The 17852-nt window shown below is 40.0% G+C and overlaps 3 protein-coding genes across 3 annotated transcripts; all 3 read right to left on the bottom strand.

The window, feature by feature from the left end:
* Positions 1-2967: 2967 nt before the first annotated feature.
* On the bottom strand, positions 2968-3747 carry LOC6504811 (ATP-dependent RNA helicase DHH1). The gene has a single exon (XM_001966346.4). It carries the CDS (start codon positions 3729-3731, stop codon positions 3096-3098), a length of 636 nt encoding a protein of 211 aa, XP_001966382.3. The 5' UTR covers positions 3732-3747; the 3' UTR covers positions 2968-3095.
* A 1919-nt stretch (positions 3748-5666) lies between these two features.
* LOC6504810 (G-box-binding factor) lies at positions 5667-7579 on the bottom strand. The gene is made up of 2 exons (XM_001966345.3): positions 7502-7579; positions 5667-7436 (listed from the first exon to the last, which is right to left on the bottom strand). Exons 1-2 carry the CDS (start codon positions 7520-7522, stop codon positions 5796-5798), a joined length of 1662 nt encoding a protein of 553 aa, XP_001966381.1. The 5' UTR covers positions 7523-7579; the 3' UTR covers positions 5667-5795.
* A 1453-nt stretch (positions 7580-9032) lies between these two features.
* On the bottom strand, positions 9033-14016 carry LOC6504809. Its single transcript, XM_001966344.3, has 3 exons — positions 13859-14016; positions 12331-12553; positions 9033-11336 (listed from the first exon to the last, which is right to left on the bottom strand). Exons 1-3 carry the CDS (start codon positions 13970-13972, stop codon positions 9253-9255), a joined length of 2421 nt encoding a protein of 806 aa, XP_001966380.1. The 5' UTR covers positions 13973-14016; the 3' UTR covers positions 9033-9252.
* Between the last annotated feature and the right edge of the window lie 3836 nt (positions 14017-17852).

Raw genomic sequence — 17852 nt, 5'->3', positions numbered from 1 at the left:
CAACCCTTTTATACGCTTCCACTCAAAAAAAATCAGAAAAAAAAACTCAAAAAAAAAAAAAAAATTCAAAACTTCATTTGCACTCAAAACTCCCAAAAGGGAGGGGTCTGGGGGGGTCGCTCCACTGGCGACGGCAGCGTCGCAGCTGTCAGCCGCCCAAGCTGCGACGCCGACGTCGCCGTCAGCGATGCGCAAACGGTTTTGCATACTCTCTCTCTCTCTCTTTCTTACGCACACACCTGGTGGGGCCAGCCAGCACACCTTTCCACTCTTCCACTCTCACTCTCACTTGGAGGGGGGGCAGAAGTGCCACAGTGGGCTTGGTTTATTCAATTATTTTTTCATTTTTTTTTTATAATGTGACATATTTTCTATTATTTTTTATTTGATTTTAAAGATTTCCTTTTTAAATAATATTTTTTTTTTATATTTTCTGTTTTTTTTTTTTTAAATAGTTAACCCCCAAATTTTGCTTGGAAACTATTTTTTAAAAAGTTTCTAACATTTTTTTTGAGTTTTTCAATGTTAGACTTTCATCTCCAAAAATATTACGTATACGTTTAATATTTTATTTTAGAAATTTATTATTTTCTTGTATTATAATATTTTTAATCAAAATAATCCATAATTTGCTTGCAAAGCATAAGAACTATAAGTATTATTTTTGTTTAAAAACATTTAAAATGTATTTAAATCAATTTCTAAAATATTGCGTGTACGCCGGGTGGTATCTTCTAAATATTTGCTCTTAATTCTTAAGTTTCTATCTTATAACATTCATTAATTGTTAATATGAGGTATTTAAATACCTAAATCCTATTCTATACCTAGTAAAAAAAAAAAACTTCTAATTAATTTTATATTTCTCTAAATACTACGTATACGTAGCATTGTACAGCTACAATTTCTAAAAAAAAACATAAAATATCAAAAATATTTAAACATTCACTATTTATTTTAATTTATTTCAGGTTTATTGTATATATTTATTTAATCTTATCAAAAATCTTATATTTTGGAACCCCCTTTTATTGACTTTTCTTTCCTTTACTTTTACGAAAAATTTTTCACCAAGTTTCTTTGGTTTCTGCCCCACTGTGCCTGCGAGTGCCAGCGACTTGACAAGCGCCTCTCAAGTTCAAGTGACACTTTTTCATATCACATGTCCGCTGGGCCACGCCCCCTCCTCGCTGCCTCGTTGCCCCTCTGGCCTTGCCACGATTCTGTGTTTTTCCCCAACCTGGGCTGCCTGCTATCCCCACCCCCCTTTTCCTTACAAGTCATCATGGCTTATGCGTAAATTGCATTGAATTTACAGTAACACGTCTGTGCCTCTTACCTCCTGGCTCTTGCCACCTGCCCCCTTTCTACCTCTGTTTTCTCAGCTGCGCCAAATTGTTGCAAGTCGAAAAGCGATTTGTTTTGCCACCGCCGCCGACATTCGGGATCTTAATTTGGGTCTTTGCCGCAACGGAGTCTGATGTTTTTTGGATTGGACAGTGATGTGGCAACCCACCAGGTACCTCCTTGCCTCTTCAGTTGCCCCTCTTCAGTCGCTAATGGCCCCTACCCATGGCTAACTAATGGACTTGGTCCGATCTTGGGAGGGGAGGGGCGGATTTATGAATGCAAAAATATACAAATCTAAAAATGTGTTTTTTTTCTCCAACTTCTTGGCCCTGAAAAAAAAAATACAAAACAAAAAAAAATGAATAATGTTAGTAAGTATCTAAAATATTGTTACTTTTTGGCCATGGTTCGGGTCAAGTGTAGTTCTTCTCTAACGGTTGCAAGCATGTCATTTATCTAAAAGATACTCTTTATCCCACAAATACCTTGCATGTGTGAGATACCCAGTACTTATCCTAAATACCAAGTAATTATTAAATAATGAGATTATTTAGATGAGTAGTTGTATATTGAAATTAAAATGTTTACTAAAAGAGCTATTTAATATTATATTTTCATTAAACTTTTTTTATAAAAGATAAACATTTTTACTAAAATACCTTATAATATAGATCACTTGAATAATGAATAAATTAGAACAAAACATGAATAAAATAATATCTCGGTGAGTAATTGTATTTTTAAAATTTAAATTTTGTCCAAAGGAGCTCTTTAATATTCAAAATTAATTTCAAATTATACAGATCACATGAATAATGAATAATAATGATGAATAAAATAATATTTCGGTGAGTAATTATACTTTAAAATTTAAATATTTCCTAAAAGAGCTCTTTAATAATTAAAATTTAAATTTTCATTAAACTTGCCTACCTCCAAATCCTCATAAAATATTAAAAAAGATACTATACCACCTCATAATACCCAATATAGATTACCTTTCAACTTCATGGTTCCAAAGAGACCCTATTGAACCCACTTATTTTTTTTTTGAATTTAATTTTTTGCAAGTACTTCTTCATCTTTGGCTGTAATTTGCTTATTTTTTTGGGTGCCTCGTGGAGTCGTGTGCCAGAGTCTAGCTCTTAGTTGATGTAATTGTCTGGCAATTGCCCCTGTCTGCGTGCCACAAGACTTGTTGCATAATCCGGCAGCAGCAGCAACAGCAGCAGCCAAGGTCACACCTGCCACGTCGATCGAGTTATAATTTCGCCGATTTGCGACTTGTGCGAGACGGAGACTGCCGTAATTGTGGCATTTGAAAGTGGCAGCAAATTGCCAGAGATCTAATCCATCGCCACAAACGCGGTATGGACGGTAAAAGTTTTGGCCCAAAAGCAACAAATCATAAATAACCACAAAGAGCCGACGGTGGGCGAGTCATCATCAGAGGCATTACACGGTCTAGACTTTGGGGTTTCAACCTAAATTTTTTGGTCTTGAATTCCCAGCAGACCCCCGTCGGCGAGTGGGGAGAGTGTGTGGGAAGGCCTTTCCAATTGCTAACAAAAATATGGCTTTAACGGGAATATTAACTAAAAAGATTAATAGATTTTTGTATTTTCTTATTTTATAAAAAAAAAATAAAAATATATTATTTATCCATGGGGTTTCGAAACTCAAACTTCTCAAGGTAAGTACAAAGTATATTAAGAACTATGATTCAGATTTAGACCTTTAGGACCCTAAGACCTTACTAGATTGTAGATATTACTTGGGGAGAGATAGACATAACCCAGAGGAGTAGATCCTTCATTTCCTGATCCTGATCCTTCCGGGTGAACACCTCTGTTCCTGATCTCCGATCTCTCCGCCACTTTGTAGGGATGAGCGTGGAAGGGAGGCTCTAGTTGCTGCTGATGTGGCTGGTGGTCAGGACTCTCCTCCTGGACCTCGTTGTCCACCTCGTCGTCCGTGTAGCCGGCAAAGGGCGATGGCCTGAAGGGCAGAGTGAAGTGTCCGGCCTGGGGAGGAGCGGCCAGAGGATGAACTTGCAACTGAGGAGCAAATAAGCCAAAGAGGACAGGTTGCTGAGGATACTGTGGAGGATATTGCTGCTGCTGCTGATGTTGCTGCTGCTGCTGCTGTTGATATTGTTGCTGTTGCTGTCCTTGCTGCTGATCCTGCGGCACTGGAGGAAAGGTCTGAGGACCCGTATAGCCCGGACTCAGTTGAGAAACGCCCGCCAATGGCGTGGGAGCTACTCTGGGCAGGATCAGAGGACGCCAAGGCATCGGATACAGCCAGGCAGGATGCTGGGCCTCCGGGCAACAGAAACAGCTGGCCAGGATCAGGGCCTTGAGGTGGACAACCTTGAACATGTTGCCCAAGATTGTTGGCTTTTGCAAATGTTGCCACCGACACTGCCGACCCACGACTATATAAGAAAGTAACGCCGACATCCGATATCCCTGGTTCCGCTGTAACTGATATCTACTTGCCACTTCCTTTCCAGCCTCTTTCTTTTGGTTACGCAACTCGCCAATTTCCATTTAAGTTTTATATTTTTAAAACTAGTCTGTATAGTATTTTTAATTCCTGTGAGGTTACTCTTCTTTATTGGCCTTCTTTCTCTTGAAATTATTCGGCGATTTGTTGAAAAATGAAGTTGCAATGTTGCAAGTTCAAAAATTACCATTAATGTGAGAAGAAATCAACAAGCCATGTAACCGAACCCCAAGTTGACTGCTCTGGGTTGCCCTTCGAAGGTAATATTTTCCAGCTGAGGGGGTTTTATACTCTTTCAGGGGGTATAGTGGGTTTTTTAAGACCATTTATTTATATTTATTTAAACTAGTTTCTAAGCTATAGTTTATAGCTTAACTCTTCAAGAGAACTGTAACTGGAGCTCTTTTACTATTTTTAACTTTAAGAAGAGTATTATAACTTCGTTTTCTTGAAAATATCTCTCTTTTCTTTCAAAGACTTCCCTCAAAGACCGTAATACCATGGAAATGCGGTCTTTTTGGTGTGGTTCCTCATTAAATGGTGTTAACCTTAAGCCAATGATACTGGCTATAGCTTACAATTGTATGACATTATGTGGTTTATTGCTTAATCCTAAGGTGGCTTTGATTTTGGTAAAGATTTCTACAGGAAATCCTCTTCAAAAGCTATAGATTCTTCTAAGTAGCTACTATATATCCATAATCTTTTGAAAGTCAAAGTTAATAACTCTTATGTGTTTGATCTACTAAAAATATATTAGAAACATTTAGTTTACTATTTTAGGACATATTATACAATATTACTGAAGGTTTCTTACCAAAAACATTCTTTATAAGGGAATAATAACTCTTCTTAATGAATTAAAATTAAATTAGTTGTCCTTAATCTCTATAATATCTTAAAATTTCAACTGTGTGACAATATATATCATATTTCTTTATAAAAATAGTTTTAAACTGTTTAGAAAGCCATAGATTCTCCCTAAAACCCCCACTATATAATACTATATATCGCTTTAGATCTCTGATCTTTTTAAAGTCTTTTAATTTATTGAAAACCCATTGACTTCCGTGTTAAAAATTCGCCCAATGAAAATGAAAGTGGCGCCTCCATAACAATCGGGTGTAACAGTTGCCCTCAGCCGTGGGCAGTTGCTGATGTTGCTGTTGCTTTTGCTACTATAGTTGCTGTTGCTGTTGCTGTTGGTGTTGCTGTTGGTGTTGCTGCTTTCGAACGACAGCTACATTTCAATTTCGATGACTCGACTCGACTTGGATCGAAACTTGTGATCATGACAAATAGTGTGCCAAAAAGAGAGCAGACCAGTGCTTTTGTGAATGCAATATTTATTTTAATGTTGCTGCCGTTTTCTGGTTGCTTCCTGCTGCTGTTGCTGTTGCTGCTGCAGCTGCAATGAAAGTTGCTGCTGTTGTTATCATTTCTGTGAGGTATTGTTTCTTTTTTTTTTTCCTTACCTCTTTATTGGTTTGTTGGTTTTACCTTCACTTGTGGACAGAGGAAGCAGCTCAAGAACCATAACGTCTTTAATTTGGGTCTCTAATCGCATTTAATTTCGAAAAAAACAAAAAACAAAAACACAGCGACCATAAGATGATGGGAAAATTACAAAAATTCTCGCAATTATCCAACGAAATCGTAATCAAATTAGCCACGCTCGCATTTTTTGGCCAAATTAGTTGTGAAATTAGCGACAAGGTCGTCTTGACTTCCTTCCCCTTTTCCGATGATATCATAAGAAGACTTTGTTATTTTTAAGTATTTATTTTATTTTGAAAATATAATTCTATATTTTTACAAAAATTTAGTTTCGAACTCTTCAGTTTGAATGCTTTTCTCGAGAAATGCAAGATCTGAAAATAATAATTTTGGATGTAAAAAAAAAAAAAAATAAATAATAGGATTTTGGAATGAAATATTTAGTAATATGGGGGCTGGAACTCCCTGCTGGGATGGGTCAGGCCATTGGAAGGGGATTGGGAGTGGGATGGGAATTGAGATGAAGGGTTCTGGGAGTGGGATGAGAACTGAGATGAAGGGTTTTGGGAGTGGGATGGGAACTGAGATGAAGGGTTTTGGGAGTGGGACTGCGAGAACTGCGAGGATGATGGGTTCTGGGAAGAGTGGAGATACGATGGAGATACGGCATAGGCATTGGCGGAGTACTGCCGATTGCCGGAGTGATGCTGCTGCTCCTGGGGATACTCCCGGTGGGTGCTCTGGGTGGAGGGCAGTTGATACGAGTGGGATTGCATCTGCAAATAGCCCGAGGATGAGGATCCTCCAAGTTGCTGTTCATGACGCTGACTCTGGGCCAGAGATCCGGGGCCAGAGGGCGAGGAGAAGGGCACTTTCCTGTAGGCATCCGGCAGGGATTGGGACAGCAGACGGGTGTCCAAGGAGTCCAGGCCAATGAATCGATCGTGCTCGGCGTCACTGGACAGGGTATAGGCTGGCACTAGTTTCGAGATCTTGCCGGGACGGGCAAGGGTTTTGTGGCTGGAGGCATGGGCCTCGGCGGAGGGCAGTTTCTCCAGGTCCTGGTCACGGATGGGCTGCCAGAGATCGCCGCGGTATTGGTTATTCTGGTTGCCGTGACTTTGCCAGGACTCTCCACGCTGCGAGTTCCAGGATTCTCCGCCTTTGTGGCCTTCGGGCTGCTCGGAGTGAGAGTTCCAGGATTCTTGGCTTTGGTGGCCTTGATGTCCCGATTGGGAGTTGAGGGATTCTTCGTGGTGGTTGCCTTGTTGTCCGGAATGGGAGCCGTAAGAATCACCTCGAAGGTTGCCCTGATGTCCTTGGTGGGATTGCCAGGCTTCTCCTCCCAGTTGAGAGTTCCAGGACTCTCCTTTTTGGTTATCGTATTGTCTGGAATGCGACTGCCAGGACTCTCCTTTCTGGCCTCCCTGATGGCCTTGGTTGGATTGCCAGGACTCTCCTCGTTGGCTGCTCTGATGGCCTTGGTTGGACTGCCAGGACTCTCCTCTTTGGGTTTCATACTGAACCTGGTTCGAGGTCCAGGGTTCTATCTTCTGATGGCCTTGATGCCCCGACTGGGAGTTCCAGGACTCTCCTTTCTGACCTCCGTGCTGGCCCTGATGGGAGTTCCAGGCTTCTCCTTCATAGGATTGCTCGTTGTTGGGATGTTGCTGTTGTCCTCCCAGGATGTGATGGTGTTGCTGTTGTCCTCCCAGGATCTGATGATGTTGCTGTTGTCCTCCCAGTCCCTGATGATGTTGCTGCTGTCCTCCTAATCCTTGATGATGACTTCCCTGAGAGACACCCTGGGAGAAGACGGGCTGCCAGGCCTGCTCCTTGCCGCCATGGTGCTGCCTCTGCTCATCGTAGTGCTGGGAGCTATAGGGCCCATTATAGCCATTCTGCTGATGATCCTGGTGCTCCCGATGGTGCTCCTCTGGCTGTTCGACGGGCAGGTACTTGTGGGCCGGTCCATTGTATCGGTAGCCATTCCGGTTGTTGTTGTGGAGCTGCTGGTGTCCCCCACCAACCACCACCGCTTCCAGGGCGTGGATCCCCAGAAGAGCAACTAACAGGAATATCTGGGGAAATATATTAGTTAGAGATTAGGAAATCAAGGACTAGGAAGTGGACTGTAGTCTCTTACCTGACAAGCTCTGAGCTTCATGGTGTGGCGTGCGACTGGAGGCTGAGTGCTGAGTGAGCAATGGCTAGTTGTGGCCAAAACAAATAGTTTTTATACCCAAATGGCCAAATGGGCAACGCCAACAACGATCTATGATCTTGAATAATCTGTGCGTGAGCGTTGATGGAATTGGAGCCACAAAAAACTATATACACAGCGATATACTATATATAATTGTATAAAAAAAAAGACAATGCTGCAGGTGTACTTGCGATAAATCGGCCAAGTCTCACGTAACTCTTCATTGGAGTCAACTATTCACTCTATTTACACACAATTTGTAAGTGAATCTTTATTCAAATCGAGCTCACCGGAAATGTAATTAGCATGGCTTTTAGTTTCAGCTTGGTTCTACTCTGTTACTTACTTGGAATTACTTTAAAAATAATTTAAATTAAGGTTTAGCTTTGATTTTTGGTTTAATTTTTGCTTTAAATTACAAAATTCGAGGCTGAATCTGTGCATCTTTTTGGGGATTTTTAGGGTCGTGTGGGTGGTTTAACATATTTAATTATAATATATATGTTTTTATTTGTTTTTTTTTTTTTTATTTCAATGAAAGCGAAGCACAAAGCAAATCAAACAAGCAAGGAAAGCAAAAATGAAATATAAAAGAGAAGAAAATGATCAGACTTATGGGCAGCACTTGGTTTTTGGGCCTATTATTTGTTTATTTTTAAAAAAGATTATTAATAGATGAGTTTATCATAATTAATGTAAGTATTATAGAGTTTTTATCAAGGATTAGAACATCTAATGGTTAATTAACCAAGGGGCACTGCCTCATATTGTACGGCTGAATTTGAGGAAATAGATGGGAGAACAAAGAAAGAGTTTGAGGTTAGAGTTAGAGGATAGATAATTAGAGGATAGATAGTTACAGGATGGATAGTTAGAGGATAGATAGTTGGAGGATAGATAGTTAGAGGAGAGATAGTTAGAGGATAGATAGTTAGAGAATAGAAAGTTAGAGGAGAGATAGTTAGAGGATAGATAGTTAGAGGATAGATAGTTAGAGGAGAGATAGTTAGAGGATAGATAGTTAAAGGATAGATAGTTAGAGGAGAGATAGTTAGAGAATAGAAAGTTAGAGGAGAGATAGTTAGAGGATAGATAGTTAAAGGATAGATAGTTAGAGGATGGAAAGTTAGAGGATAGATAGTTAGAGGAGAGATAGTTAGAGGATAGATAGTGAGAGGAGAGATAGTTAGGGGATTAAGTTAGAGGAAGAGTTTAAGAGCAGATCCTATTAAGAAAAGTCGAAATGTTGCTCCGAAAAGGCGTCAAGTATAGAAGGCGTCAAATTAGAACATAGACTAAGAATGCCATAGAGACCTTTGTAGATAAATATTAAAAATAATATCCTAAAGGTATCATGTTCTGCATATATTACAATAAGCAGGAATATAATCAAGATTTAAAGTTTCAAACACATACCCACTAAAAAATATACTTTTCCTCTATTATTTATTAATTTATTTATTCGTTTAATTGCATAATTTGTTTTCGCTTCGCTACTAAATAAATAATCATACTTAGAATTAGCTTTATAACTGATAACACACTGAACACTGAAAAAAAAAACACAATAGCATATACAAATAATAACCAAGCACTTGGACAAGTCTGGCCAACAAAATGAGCTATGAGGGGCTATTGGGGGTTAAAGGTTATGACCAGGCGGCGGTTAAGGGTTAAGGGTTGAGGGTCAACTATTTGGGTGGCGGTCTCAGGGCCAAGCTGGCTTCGAGATCCTTCACCTCTGACCCTCGCAGCTGCTTCTTGATGGCCTCCTGCCGGGGATGAACGCCCCCACCCCGCTTGCCCCGCTTCCCGCCCACCACAGCACTGGCCACGCCCACATTAGAACCTCCTCCGCCTCCGCCTCCACCTCCACCTCCTTGACCCGATTGTCCTGGTCGCAGCTTGTAGGTGTGCTGGTATCCATATCCTTCGGGATTATTATTGAACTTGGGACTGTAGCTGTCATATTCCAGACTGCTGCCATGCTGTTTGTGGGCGTGCGAGTGGGCGTGGCCATGGCCATGATGCTGGTTATGATGGGCGGCATGGTTGTGCGTGTGGGCGTGGCTCAGTCGTAATGGTTGCTGTTCCAGCCAAGGATCATGATCCTCGAGAGGCTCCTTCTTCAAAACATAGTGATACGGATAGCCCTCTTCATTAAGGATTAATTTCCCCTCATTAGGATCGACTTCCTCCGCTTCCGGTTCTGCAAAGTATCCGGAATATCCCTTATAATCCGGATGTAGATTCTCATTGGAATTCTTGATCTTGTGACGATATTCGTGGAGAGCCGCCTCTTTGCTTTTGTAGGGCAGGGAGTTGATGTCGTGATAGATCTCCGAGTTGAAGTACAGCTTATGGGGTTTGCCCTGTACTCTATCCTGATCCTCCCTAGAATCCCTCTCCCTCTCTCTCTCCCTCTCCCTTTCTCTTTCTACTCTTTCCGGAGTGGGAACAACATGCGATAAATCGAATTCTTCAATATTCTTTAAAGCCGCCCCATGATCGAAGTGCTCGGCACTCTTTAGAGGCAATGTGTAGGGCTTTGAGACAGTCTTCACTGTAGCCGTCTGGAGGGGGGCTCTCGTTTTGATCTTGTAGATAAATTCAACATTGGGGGATAGTTCATCGACGGGGAGATCGGGTGCCTGGTAGGCTGTTTCCGTTTCCGATTGGAAGTGCTGCAGAGGCTTCTGACTGGAAACGGATGGCGAGTTCCTCAATTTCGCCGTAATACCCACGTTCTGGTGATGGACAGTCGGATGATGGTGCTGCTGGGACTGGGTCTGGGGCTGGTGGTAGATCTGCTGGTGTTGGTGCTGGTGATGGCCCTGAGATTGCTGCTGTTTCTGAGGCGGTGGCGCCGTGTACTTGGGCCTCACTGTACTGCTGCTATAGCGCTTCTCTTCGGAGATTCCGCCGGGGATTCCTCCAGAAATTCCACTTGACAGACCATTGGATATCCCATTCGATTGGGTCTTGTAATAGGTTTTCGTTATTTGCTGAACTGGCGAGGGTGGTGGCGGTGGTGGTGGTGGCGGAGTGATCGGTTCCTGGGGTGTACTTATTATTTTACCCTCCGCCTCCAGTTCCTTCATATACTTGATCACCGACTTCTCGATCTGTTTCATTATCTCCGACTTTGGTATCTCCGTGGAGGCGGAAACCCTCACCTTTTCCTCAGCTTCGGCTTCCAGATTCCGGTAGATGGTGGGCGGCTGGTAGGGCTGGTAGCTGTAGCTGTTGTACTTGGGACGATAGTGCCGTTCGATGTCCTCCTGAACGGGTATATGTCCATCGCCTTCGGTCGAGGCCTCGTAGAGCTCGTAGCTTCGGGTGACAGGATCCTTTTCGTAGACAGGAGCCGGCGCCAGGGCGGGGGAGGGTGGCGAGGAGTGGGGTGAGCCCAGGGACGAGGATGAGGCAGCGGAAGGAGCTCCTGCCAGGATCAGAGCCTGCTGTTCTAGAATTTCCCGCTCCCGCTCCCTCTCCCTATGCTCGTTGTAGCTCCTTTGGGTGGAGGACGAGGGCAGGTCCTTTGGCGCTTGGAGGTGATTGGGCGCAGGACTCTTAACCGGAATGGATGGCTGTTTGTAGGCCAACTTGATGGCATTGGCCACGTACTCCGCCGCCGATTGCGAGTCCTCCAGGTTGACAGATCCGGCCGATCCTCCCGATCCCGAGGCTGCCGTCGTTGTGCTTAAGATCAGCTTGGGATGCGACTCCTGCTCCGGTCTTACGAGGTTCAACTCCACGTGGCCATAGTTGAAATCTTAAAAAAAGATATATAATTAATAAATATTCATTACACCACATACTTTTGGGCATTTATGTTAAATATGTTTTTAACAAAGTGCTTTTGGTTTTATGTTTTAAATTAAAATGTGTTATTAGGTGGATATCCATCATGAGCCCCACCCATGTCCATATCTCTGCCATTTCTCATCCGATTCTCAAGCGGAATATCTTAATCGATTTGTATATCGATTCTCCATCGATCCTGACACAAAATATTTTTTAAAATTTTTTCATATTTTTCTGGGGCAACCCCTTCGAAAATGATGGATTCCCCCATATGGGCCCCCTCGATGTCCATATCTCTGCTATTTCTCAATCCATCATTTTCGAAGGGGTTGCCCCAGGAAAAGATGAAAAAATTTCTCAAGCGGAATACCTCGATCGATTTGTATATCGATTCTTCATCGATCTGCATGAAAATCCTGACACAAAATATTTTTTAAAATTTTTTCATATTTTTCTGTGGCAACCCCTTCGAAAATGATGGATTCCCCCATATCAGCCCCCTCGATGTCCATATCTCTGCCATTTTGTATCAGATTCTCAAGCGGAATACCTTAATCGATTTGTATATCGATTCTCCATCGATCTGCATCAAAATCCTGACACAAAATATTTTTTGAAATTTTTTCATCTTTTTCTGGGGCAACCCCTTCGAAAATGATGGATGCCCCCATATGGGGCCCATCCATGTCCATATCTCTGCCATTTCTGATCAGATTATCAAGCGGAATACCTTGATCGATTTGTATATCGATTCTCCATCGATCTGCATCAAAATCCTGACACAAAATATTTTTTAAAATTTTTTCATATTTTCCTGGGGCAACCCCTTCGAAATCGATGGATTCCCCCATATGAGCCCCCTCGATGTCCATATCTCTGCCATTTCTCATCTGATTCCCACGCGGAATACCTTGATCGATTTGTATATCGATTCTCCATCAAAATCACTCTATGATACATACCTTTGTTGGGAGTTTCTTTGGTTCTGCTATGAAGTACGGTTCCCCTCCTGGAGTAGGGCCTGGTGTCATCGGATGCTCGACGACTGGCGGCTAAGGCCAGTTGATCCGGAACGGATTTGTCGCTGGTGTCCTCCAGGGAAGCTGCACTGGCTCCGCCAGACCGCCGCCGGTTGTGGCCCGAAGTGCCAGAGGTCACTGAGACGGCACTGCTCAGGGTCAGGATCTAAGAGACAAATAGTGTTAAATTTTATTAACATATACTAATATAATATTTTACTGAATGCGAGAGTCTATTGGCCAGTGCTAATGGCCTTGTTTGCCAGCTCTTGGCCACTTTGCTTTTAGGCCCATTTGTTTGAGCCCACTTTGCAATTAAACTAATTAAACTTAGCCAACTCGCTTTCGCTTTTCGCGAGAGGAGTAATGGGGTAATGGGAGGGGATGGATAAAAGTGGCAAGAAGAGTGGCAAGAGATGACTGACGGCTCGATTTTTGTTTGATTGGCTCTGCCTCTGCCACTGGCTCTGGCTGGTGTTTAGTTGGCCAAGTTCAACGCTCCGAGATGGCCGAAAGAGGGCAATGAAACATCAGCATGGAATGCAGAGACTCTGGCACGCAATCTTGTTTTAGGGGTTGTTACATGGGGATATTTATCTTAATATATTTTTATTTATTTATACATCTTCAATCCACCTCTATTTTGATCTGATTTTGATTTCCTTTTTTATGTAGTCCTTTCTTGTGGCCTTTTGGTTTTATTATAAAAGCTATAAGTCTTTTTGGTTTTTGAAATTCTTTTACTGGGATTTAATTATTTTTCTTAATATAGTTTTTTGTTTTTTTGCAGTATTATAGTTTGATTCAAGTTATTTAAGACTATATTTTAGTTAAAAATTTTATTTTTTGTTAAATTGTTTGCTAACTTTCCTTGAAACATTTTTTTTTAAATTTTTTTTAATGAAGTTTTAGTTGTTAGTTTTAAAATAATCCCTTATCTTTCTTTCCAAGAAGAAGGCTTGTTAAAAAAAACTGTTTTCGTAAAACTCTTAAATAATTTTGAGTTCAAAATACAATTTTAAAATATATTTCAAATTTTTTTCTTCCATATCTTCTAAAGAAAGTAACTATTTCTGAATTTATTTGTCAGTACATTTTCAATTTAATTTAAAGAATTAAAAGGAAAGTCAAGTAAAAGGATCTACTTTTTCCTTTTTAGGTTTTTGAATTTTATGAATTTTATGAAATTGTGTTTTAGAAATTTTTTTGGAATATTTGGTTTTAAAAAACAGTTTTTATTAATATTTCTTAATTTTATATCTTTTAACTTTGATTTAAAAAAATGTTTTTCAAAAATAACAACACTAAAAAAAATTATGAATAAGAATCCTTGTAACATTTTTCTTTTTTTGTGTTTTTTAAAAATCACTTCACTCGATCACCAATACACAGAAAAAAAAACAAGAGTAGTAATCCTTTTCTTTTTGGAGTTGTATCCTTTGATTTTTGGTTTCAGATTTCAGATACTTACGGCTAGCACCAGACAGATGCCCCATTGCAGCCGGTATTGCAAGAGGGGATGTGGCAAGTGGCATCTGGGGGGTCGGGGATGCTGTGGCTTTTTTTTGTGGCAAGACGCGGACATGGTGGCGCGTCAGAGACTCGGATGGAATTGTTGGCGGCCAGCTGGCGAGGTGCGGCTTTTATAATGATGCGGACCGTTGCAGCGGAAAATTTATGCGAATTTGCGGGCTAAAGAAAAGCACACACACACATGTTGCACCAACAGAGAGAGAAAGAAATAAAGAGAGAGTGAGAAGGGGGGGCAAAGTGGCAGATCGCTTCACTTTCGATGACAATTCAAATCGTAATAAGACAACACTGCGTATGCGTGATAAGTATACAAAAAGAGACAGCAACAGATGGTGGAAAAGAGAAGGAGATAGACAACTGGTTTACTTGGCTTTAGTGGCTCTCAGTTTCGATTTTAGCCACTTTGATGGCCAATTAAGCCAACAGCCAGGCCAAACAAACAAACAAATGCACGGCTTATGGTTCAATGAAATGGTTGTCTTTTGGTAGAAAAGAGGAGGCAGGAGGAGGGGCTCATACCCGGGCCCCTCGTAACACCCGTAATTGACTTGTAAAATCCTCAATAGCCTCAAGCCATTTATTGTTATAAACGACAAATTAAAATTATGCCCCAAGGGGCCCAAACAGTGAACTAACCCAGTATCGCTAATAATTGGGGAAGTTTATGGAAATGCTTTCTATTGTTTTATTTTTTTGCTGGGAGTTAATAGGGGACTAGAGCTTGGAATATCTGTTATATGGTTTTATTTTGAGTGTAGGAGGTATGGAGAAGAAGGTTTAGGTAGTTGGGTTATAGATATTTGAGATATAGATAGTTAGAATATGGATAGTTAGGAATTAGATGGGAAGATTCATGGATATAAGGATCTAGATCGAAGGGGTCTGGATAGTTTTAAATAGGATCTAGATAGTTAGGATCTACATAGTTGGAGTGTGGATAGTTAGGATCTGTATAATTGGGATCTAGACAGTTGGAATCTAGATAGTTTGGGTCTCAATAGTTAGGATCTAAACTGGAATCTCTTATTTTTTGTTTGAATCATAGAGTTTCTAGAAAGAGATTGTTTCTCTCCCAAAAAACTACTTTTTTGTATAGAAATTAGATAAAAAATACTATCTTTAATATAATCCCTAGTTTTTCTTAGATATTTTGTTCTAAAAAACTGGCTTATTTTATTCAAAAGAATTGTTTAAAAATGAACTTTGAAGAGAAGTAGTATTTAAATATTTTTTTATTACAGTTTTTTTATTTATCGTATCTTATATATACCTTATATCTTATATAAATCTTATAGATAAAAAAATAAATGAAATACTTTGAGGGCATTACCTGAATTATCAACCTAAAGCCCAGTTAAATTAGCAAAAAACAGAGAAATTCCCAAAACCGCCAAGGGAGATGGTTTTAAGATGAGATGATGATGTTTTTTTCTTGTGCTCTGGTGCTCTGGTGTCTGTTTCAAAGGCTGATGGTGTCTGCGGCTTCATGGTCACTGATTCAGTGCATAATAATTAACAAGGAGCCAAGGCACAGCTGTAAAAATTAGCTAAAAAATGTTTGCTTGCCAAGATTTATGATCATTTTCAACCAGAGTTGCAGTTTCTCAGTGCCAAATAAAAAAACAAAAAACGAAAAACCAAAAAAAAAAACTGATTTTAATTTCGATAAAGAGATCCGTACGGAAAAAAAGAAAGGGGGTATCCCTGTTAATGGACTTGGGAATTGCATTCGGTCATCTAATTAATTTTCTTGACGTGCTTTTGCTAAAGGGGGGATTTCTATTGTAGAGAGACTGGCCCACAGGGCGTATGATTTATATTTTAATATTCGATACTGATACCCTGAAACTGATACTGCAATTGAAACACAAACACTTGCCACACTTAACAAAGCTAACGATAATAGCCGTAATAATAAAAGCGAAACAATTTTCTCAATCTCAAAAAAAAAAAAAAACCTAAAAAAGCAGAAAAGCTAAAAAAGCAATAGCTGCCAAAGCGTTTCGGCCTCTCAAAACATGTGTGAAGATCAACAACCTTGCCAAGCAGTCGAATGCGATTGCTATTTTGATATTTTTGTTACTTGGCTATTGCGATTCATGCCCCGTTATGTGGCAAAAATAAATAAAAAACTAAGGAGAAAAAAAGCACTGATAACTGATGCCACCAAATCCACAAAAAATCCACTGAATTTTCAGCATTTCAATCAGATAAACAATGACATTTAATGGCAAGCTAAGCTTTAGTTTAAATGAAGTTTTTTTTTAATCAAAGAGACATAACTTGTAGTTTAAATAATACAGTAAACAATTTTATACAAAATATATATATATTTTATAAGACAGATAAACAAACAGGGTAGGGGACATAGGGACTTGCGGACATAGAACACTAAGAAAAATTGGGTTATACTGATAGAAAAGGAACTAAAGGACACACGGACATACGGACAACTAGATTAACGGACACTTAAATTTACGGGCAAATAAATAAGCGGACAAACGGACACCCACTCTACCAGACAAAATAATGCCCAAAAATAATTTCTAAATATATTCCTACCTTTAAAAAACCCTATTCCCTTTAAATATTTTCTAAAAACTCTTATATTTTTCTAAAAATTTACCCCATACTCCCACTATTTGCCCCACTGTGGCTATAAACGCTACGAAAATGTTACGTTTGTGGTTTAAGTTATTAATTTGCTGAGACAGCAGTTGCAGTTGCCGCTTGTGGCATGTGGCATGTGGTGGTATTTTATGGGTCCATTGTTGGTGCAAGATCATCGTTTAGATCATAAAGCAGTCAGTTTTCACCACTTGATATTAGACGGAAGGGAAGTGAGCCCCCAAAATGATTGATAAGATTCCGGACAGGGAAGCTTTGCTTAATTTTTTGCTCATTTTTCACCTTTCTTTTTTCCGTTTTTTGATTAAGAAATAAACTTGGCAAATATCCAAAGTGACAACAATGGTACTTTCCAATTTCCACTCCAGGGAGGGGCAAAAAAAAAAATTATATTCCGGGCAGATCTCCAAGAAATTTCAGGTAGTTTCAAGTTAGTTTCTTTTTTTTTTGTATCTTTTTTTGTATCTTTGATAGGATCATGCAAATTGAAATGTGAATGCGAATGCGAATCTTTCCAGAAAAAAACAAAAACTTTGCGGAAGTTGGATGTTTGCTAAGAGACCACTTTTTTAATTCGAGTGGAAAGTCGAGAGAGAGACAGACGCTGCCGCATTTCAAAATTATAGAAATTGGCACAATTTACCAGCCATTGCGGCAGCTGATTATGCTAATTGTTGGCCACAGTATCTTACTGGGGATCTTTACGTAAACATTCATGTGGCAAGCGATGTGGCAAATGTGGCAAATGCGGCAAATACGGCTAAAAGGAAGAGACAGCCGACAGTTTGAAAGTGCCTCCTCCCCAGTGCTCGTTGAGGCTGATAATTTCCTAAATCGCTTTTGGATCACTGGAGCAATCCTACATGCCAGGGGGTTAAATTAACCCATTTTCAGAGGGGGTTGGGTTGGGGGATTATTTTGAGAAAAAAATAGAAAATAGGGTATGTTTCTAAATAAGTTTTAAGGTCTAAGGACTTTATTCTTCCAATATTATTAATATTTGTCATGTTTTCTGTTAAATTGATGGTTTATTTTTGTAAAAAAGATACTTTAAGAAGCTTTTTTGGACTCTAAAGTATAATTTTCTCTTAAAGAGACTAAGAACTTTATTTTAAAGTCATTTAGACCTTTATTTTGAAGGACATTATGTATGACACTGTATGATTCTGTATGATAGAAAACAAGAATTGTATGATACCCGGTACTTCTTTCGTTTTCTCTATCGAAAACCTCTCTCTTTGAGACTGCTACTAATAGATGAGTTAACAAAGTCCATCATCTACTTTAAATCCGTTGAATAATAA

The sequence above is a fragment of the Drosophila ananassae genome, chromosome XL (genome assembly GCF_017639315.1).
Source record: "Drosophila ananassae strain 14024-0371.13 chromosome XL, ASM1763931v2, whole genome shotgun sequence".
NCBI lineage: Eukaryota > Metazoa > Arthropoda > Insecta > Diptera > Drosophilidae > Drosophila > Drosophila ananassae.
The sequence above is the reverse complement of the archived record's forward strand: the minus strand, read 5'-3'. Positions and strand labels throughout refer to the sequence as shown.

Bases quoted from the DNA above. Each gene is read 5' to 3' on its own strand.
- LOC6504810 (XM_001966345.3), bottom strand. From the start codon at position 7,522: ATGAAGCTCAGAGCTTGTCAG. The intron at 7,437-7,501 runs GTAAGAGACTAC...ATATTTCCCCAG, and splicing joins TGAAGCTCAGAGCTTGTCAG to ATATTCCTGTTAGTTGCTCT.
- LOC6504811 (XM_001966346.4), bottom strand. From the start codon at position 3,731: ATGTTCAAGGTTGTCCACCTCAAGGCCCTGATCCTGGCCAGCTGTTTC.
- LOC6504809 (XM_001966344.3), bottom strand. From the start codon at position 13,972: ATGTCCGCGTCTTGCCACAAAAAAAAGCCACAGCATCCCCGACCCCCC. The intron at 12,554-13,858 runs GTAAGTATCTGA...TTTGTCTCTTAG, and splicing joins GCATCTGTCTGGTGCTAGCC to ATCCTGACCCTGAGCAGTGC. The intron at 11,337-12,330 runs GTATGTATCATA...TCTTTTTTTAAG, and splicing joins CAAAGAAACTCCCAACAAAG to ATTTCAACTATGGCCACGTG.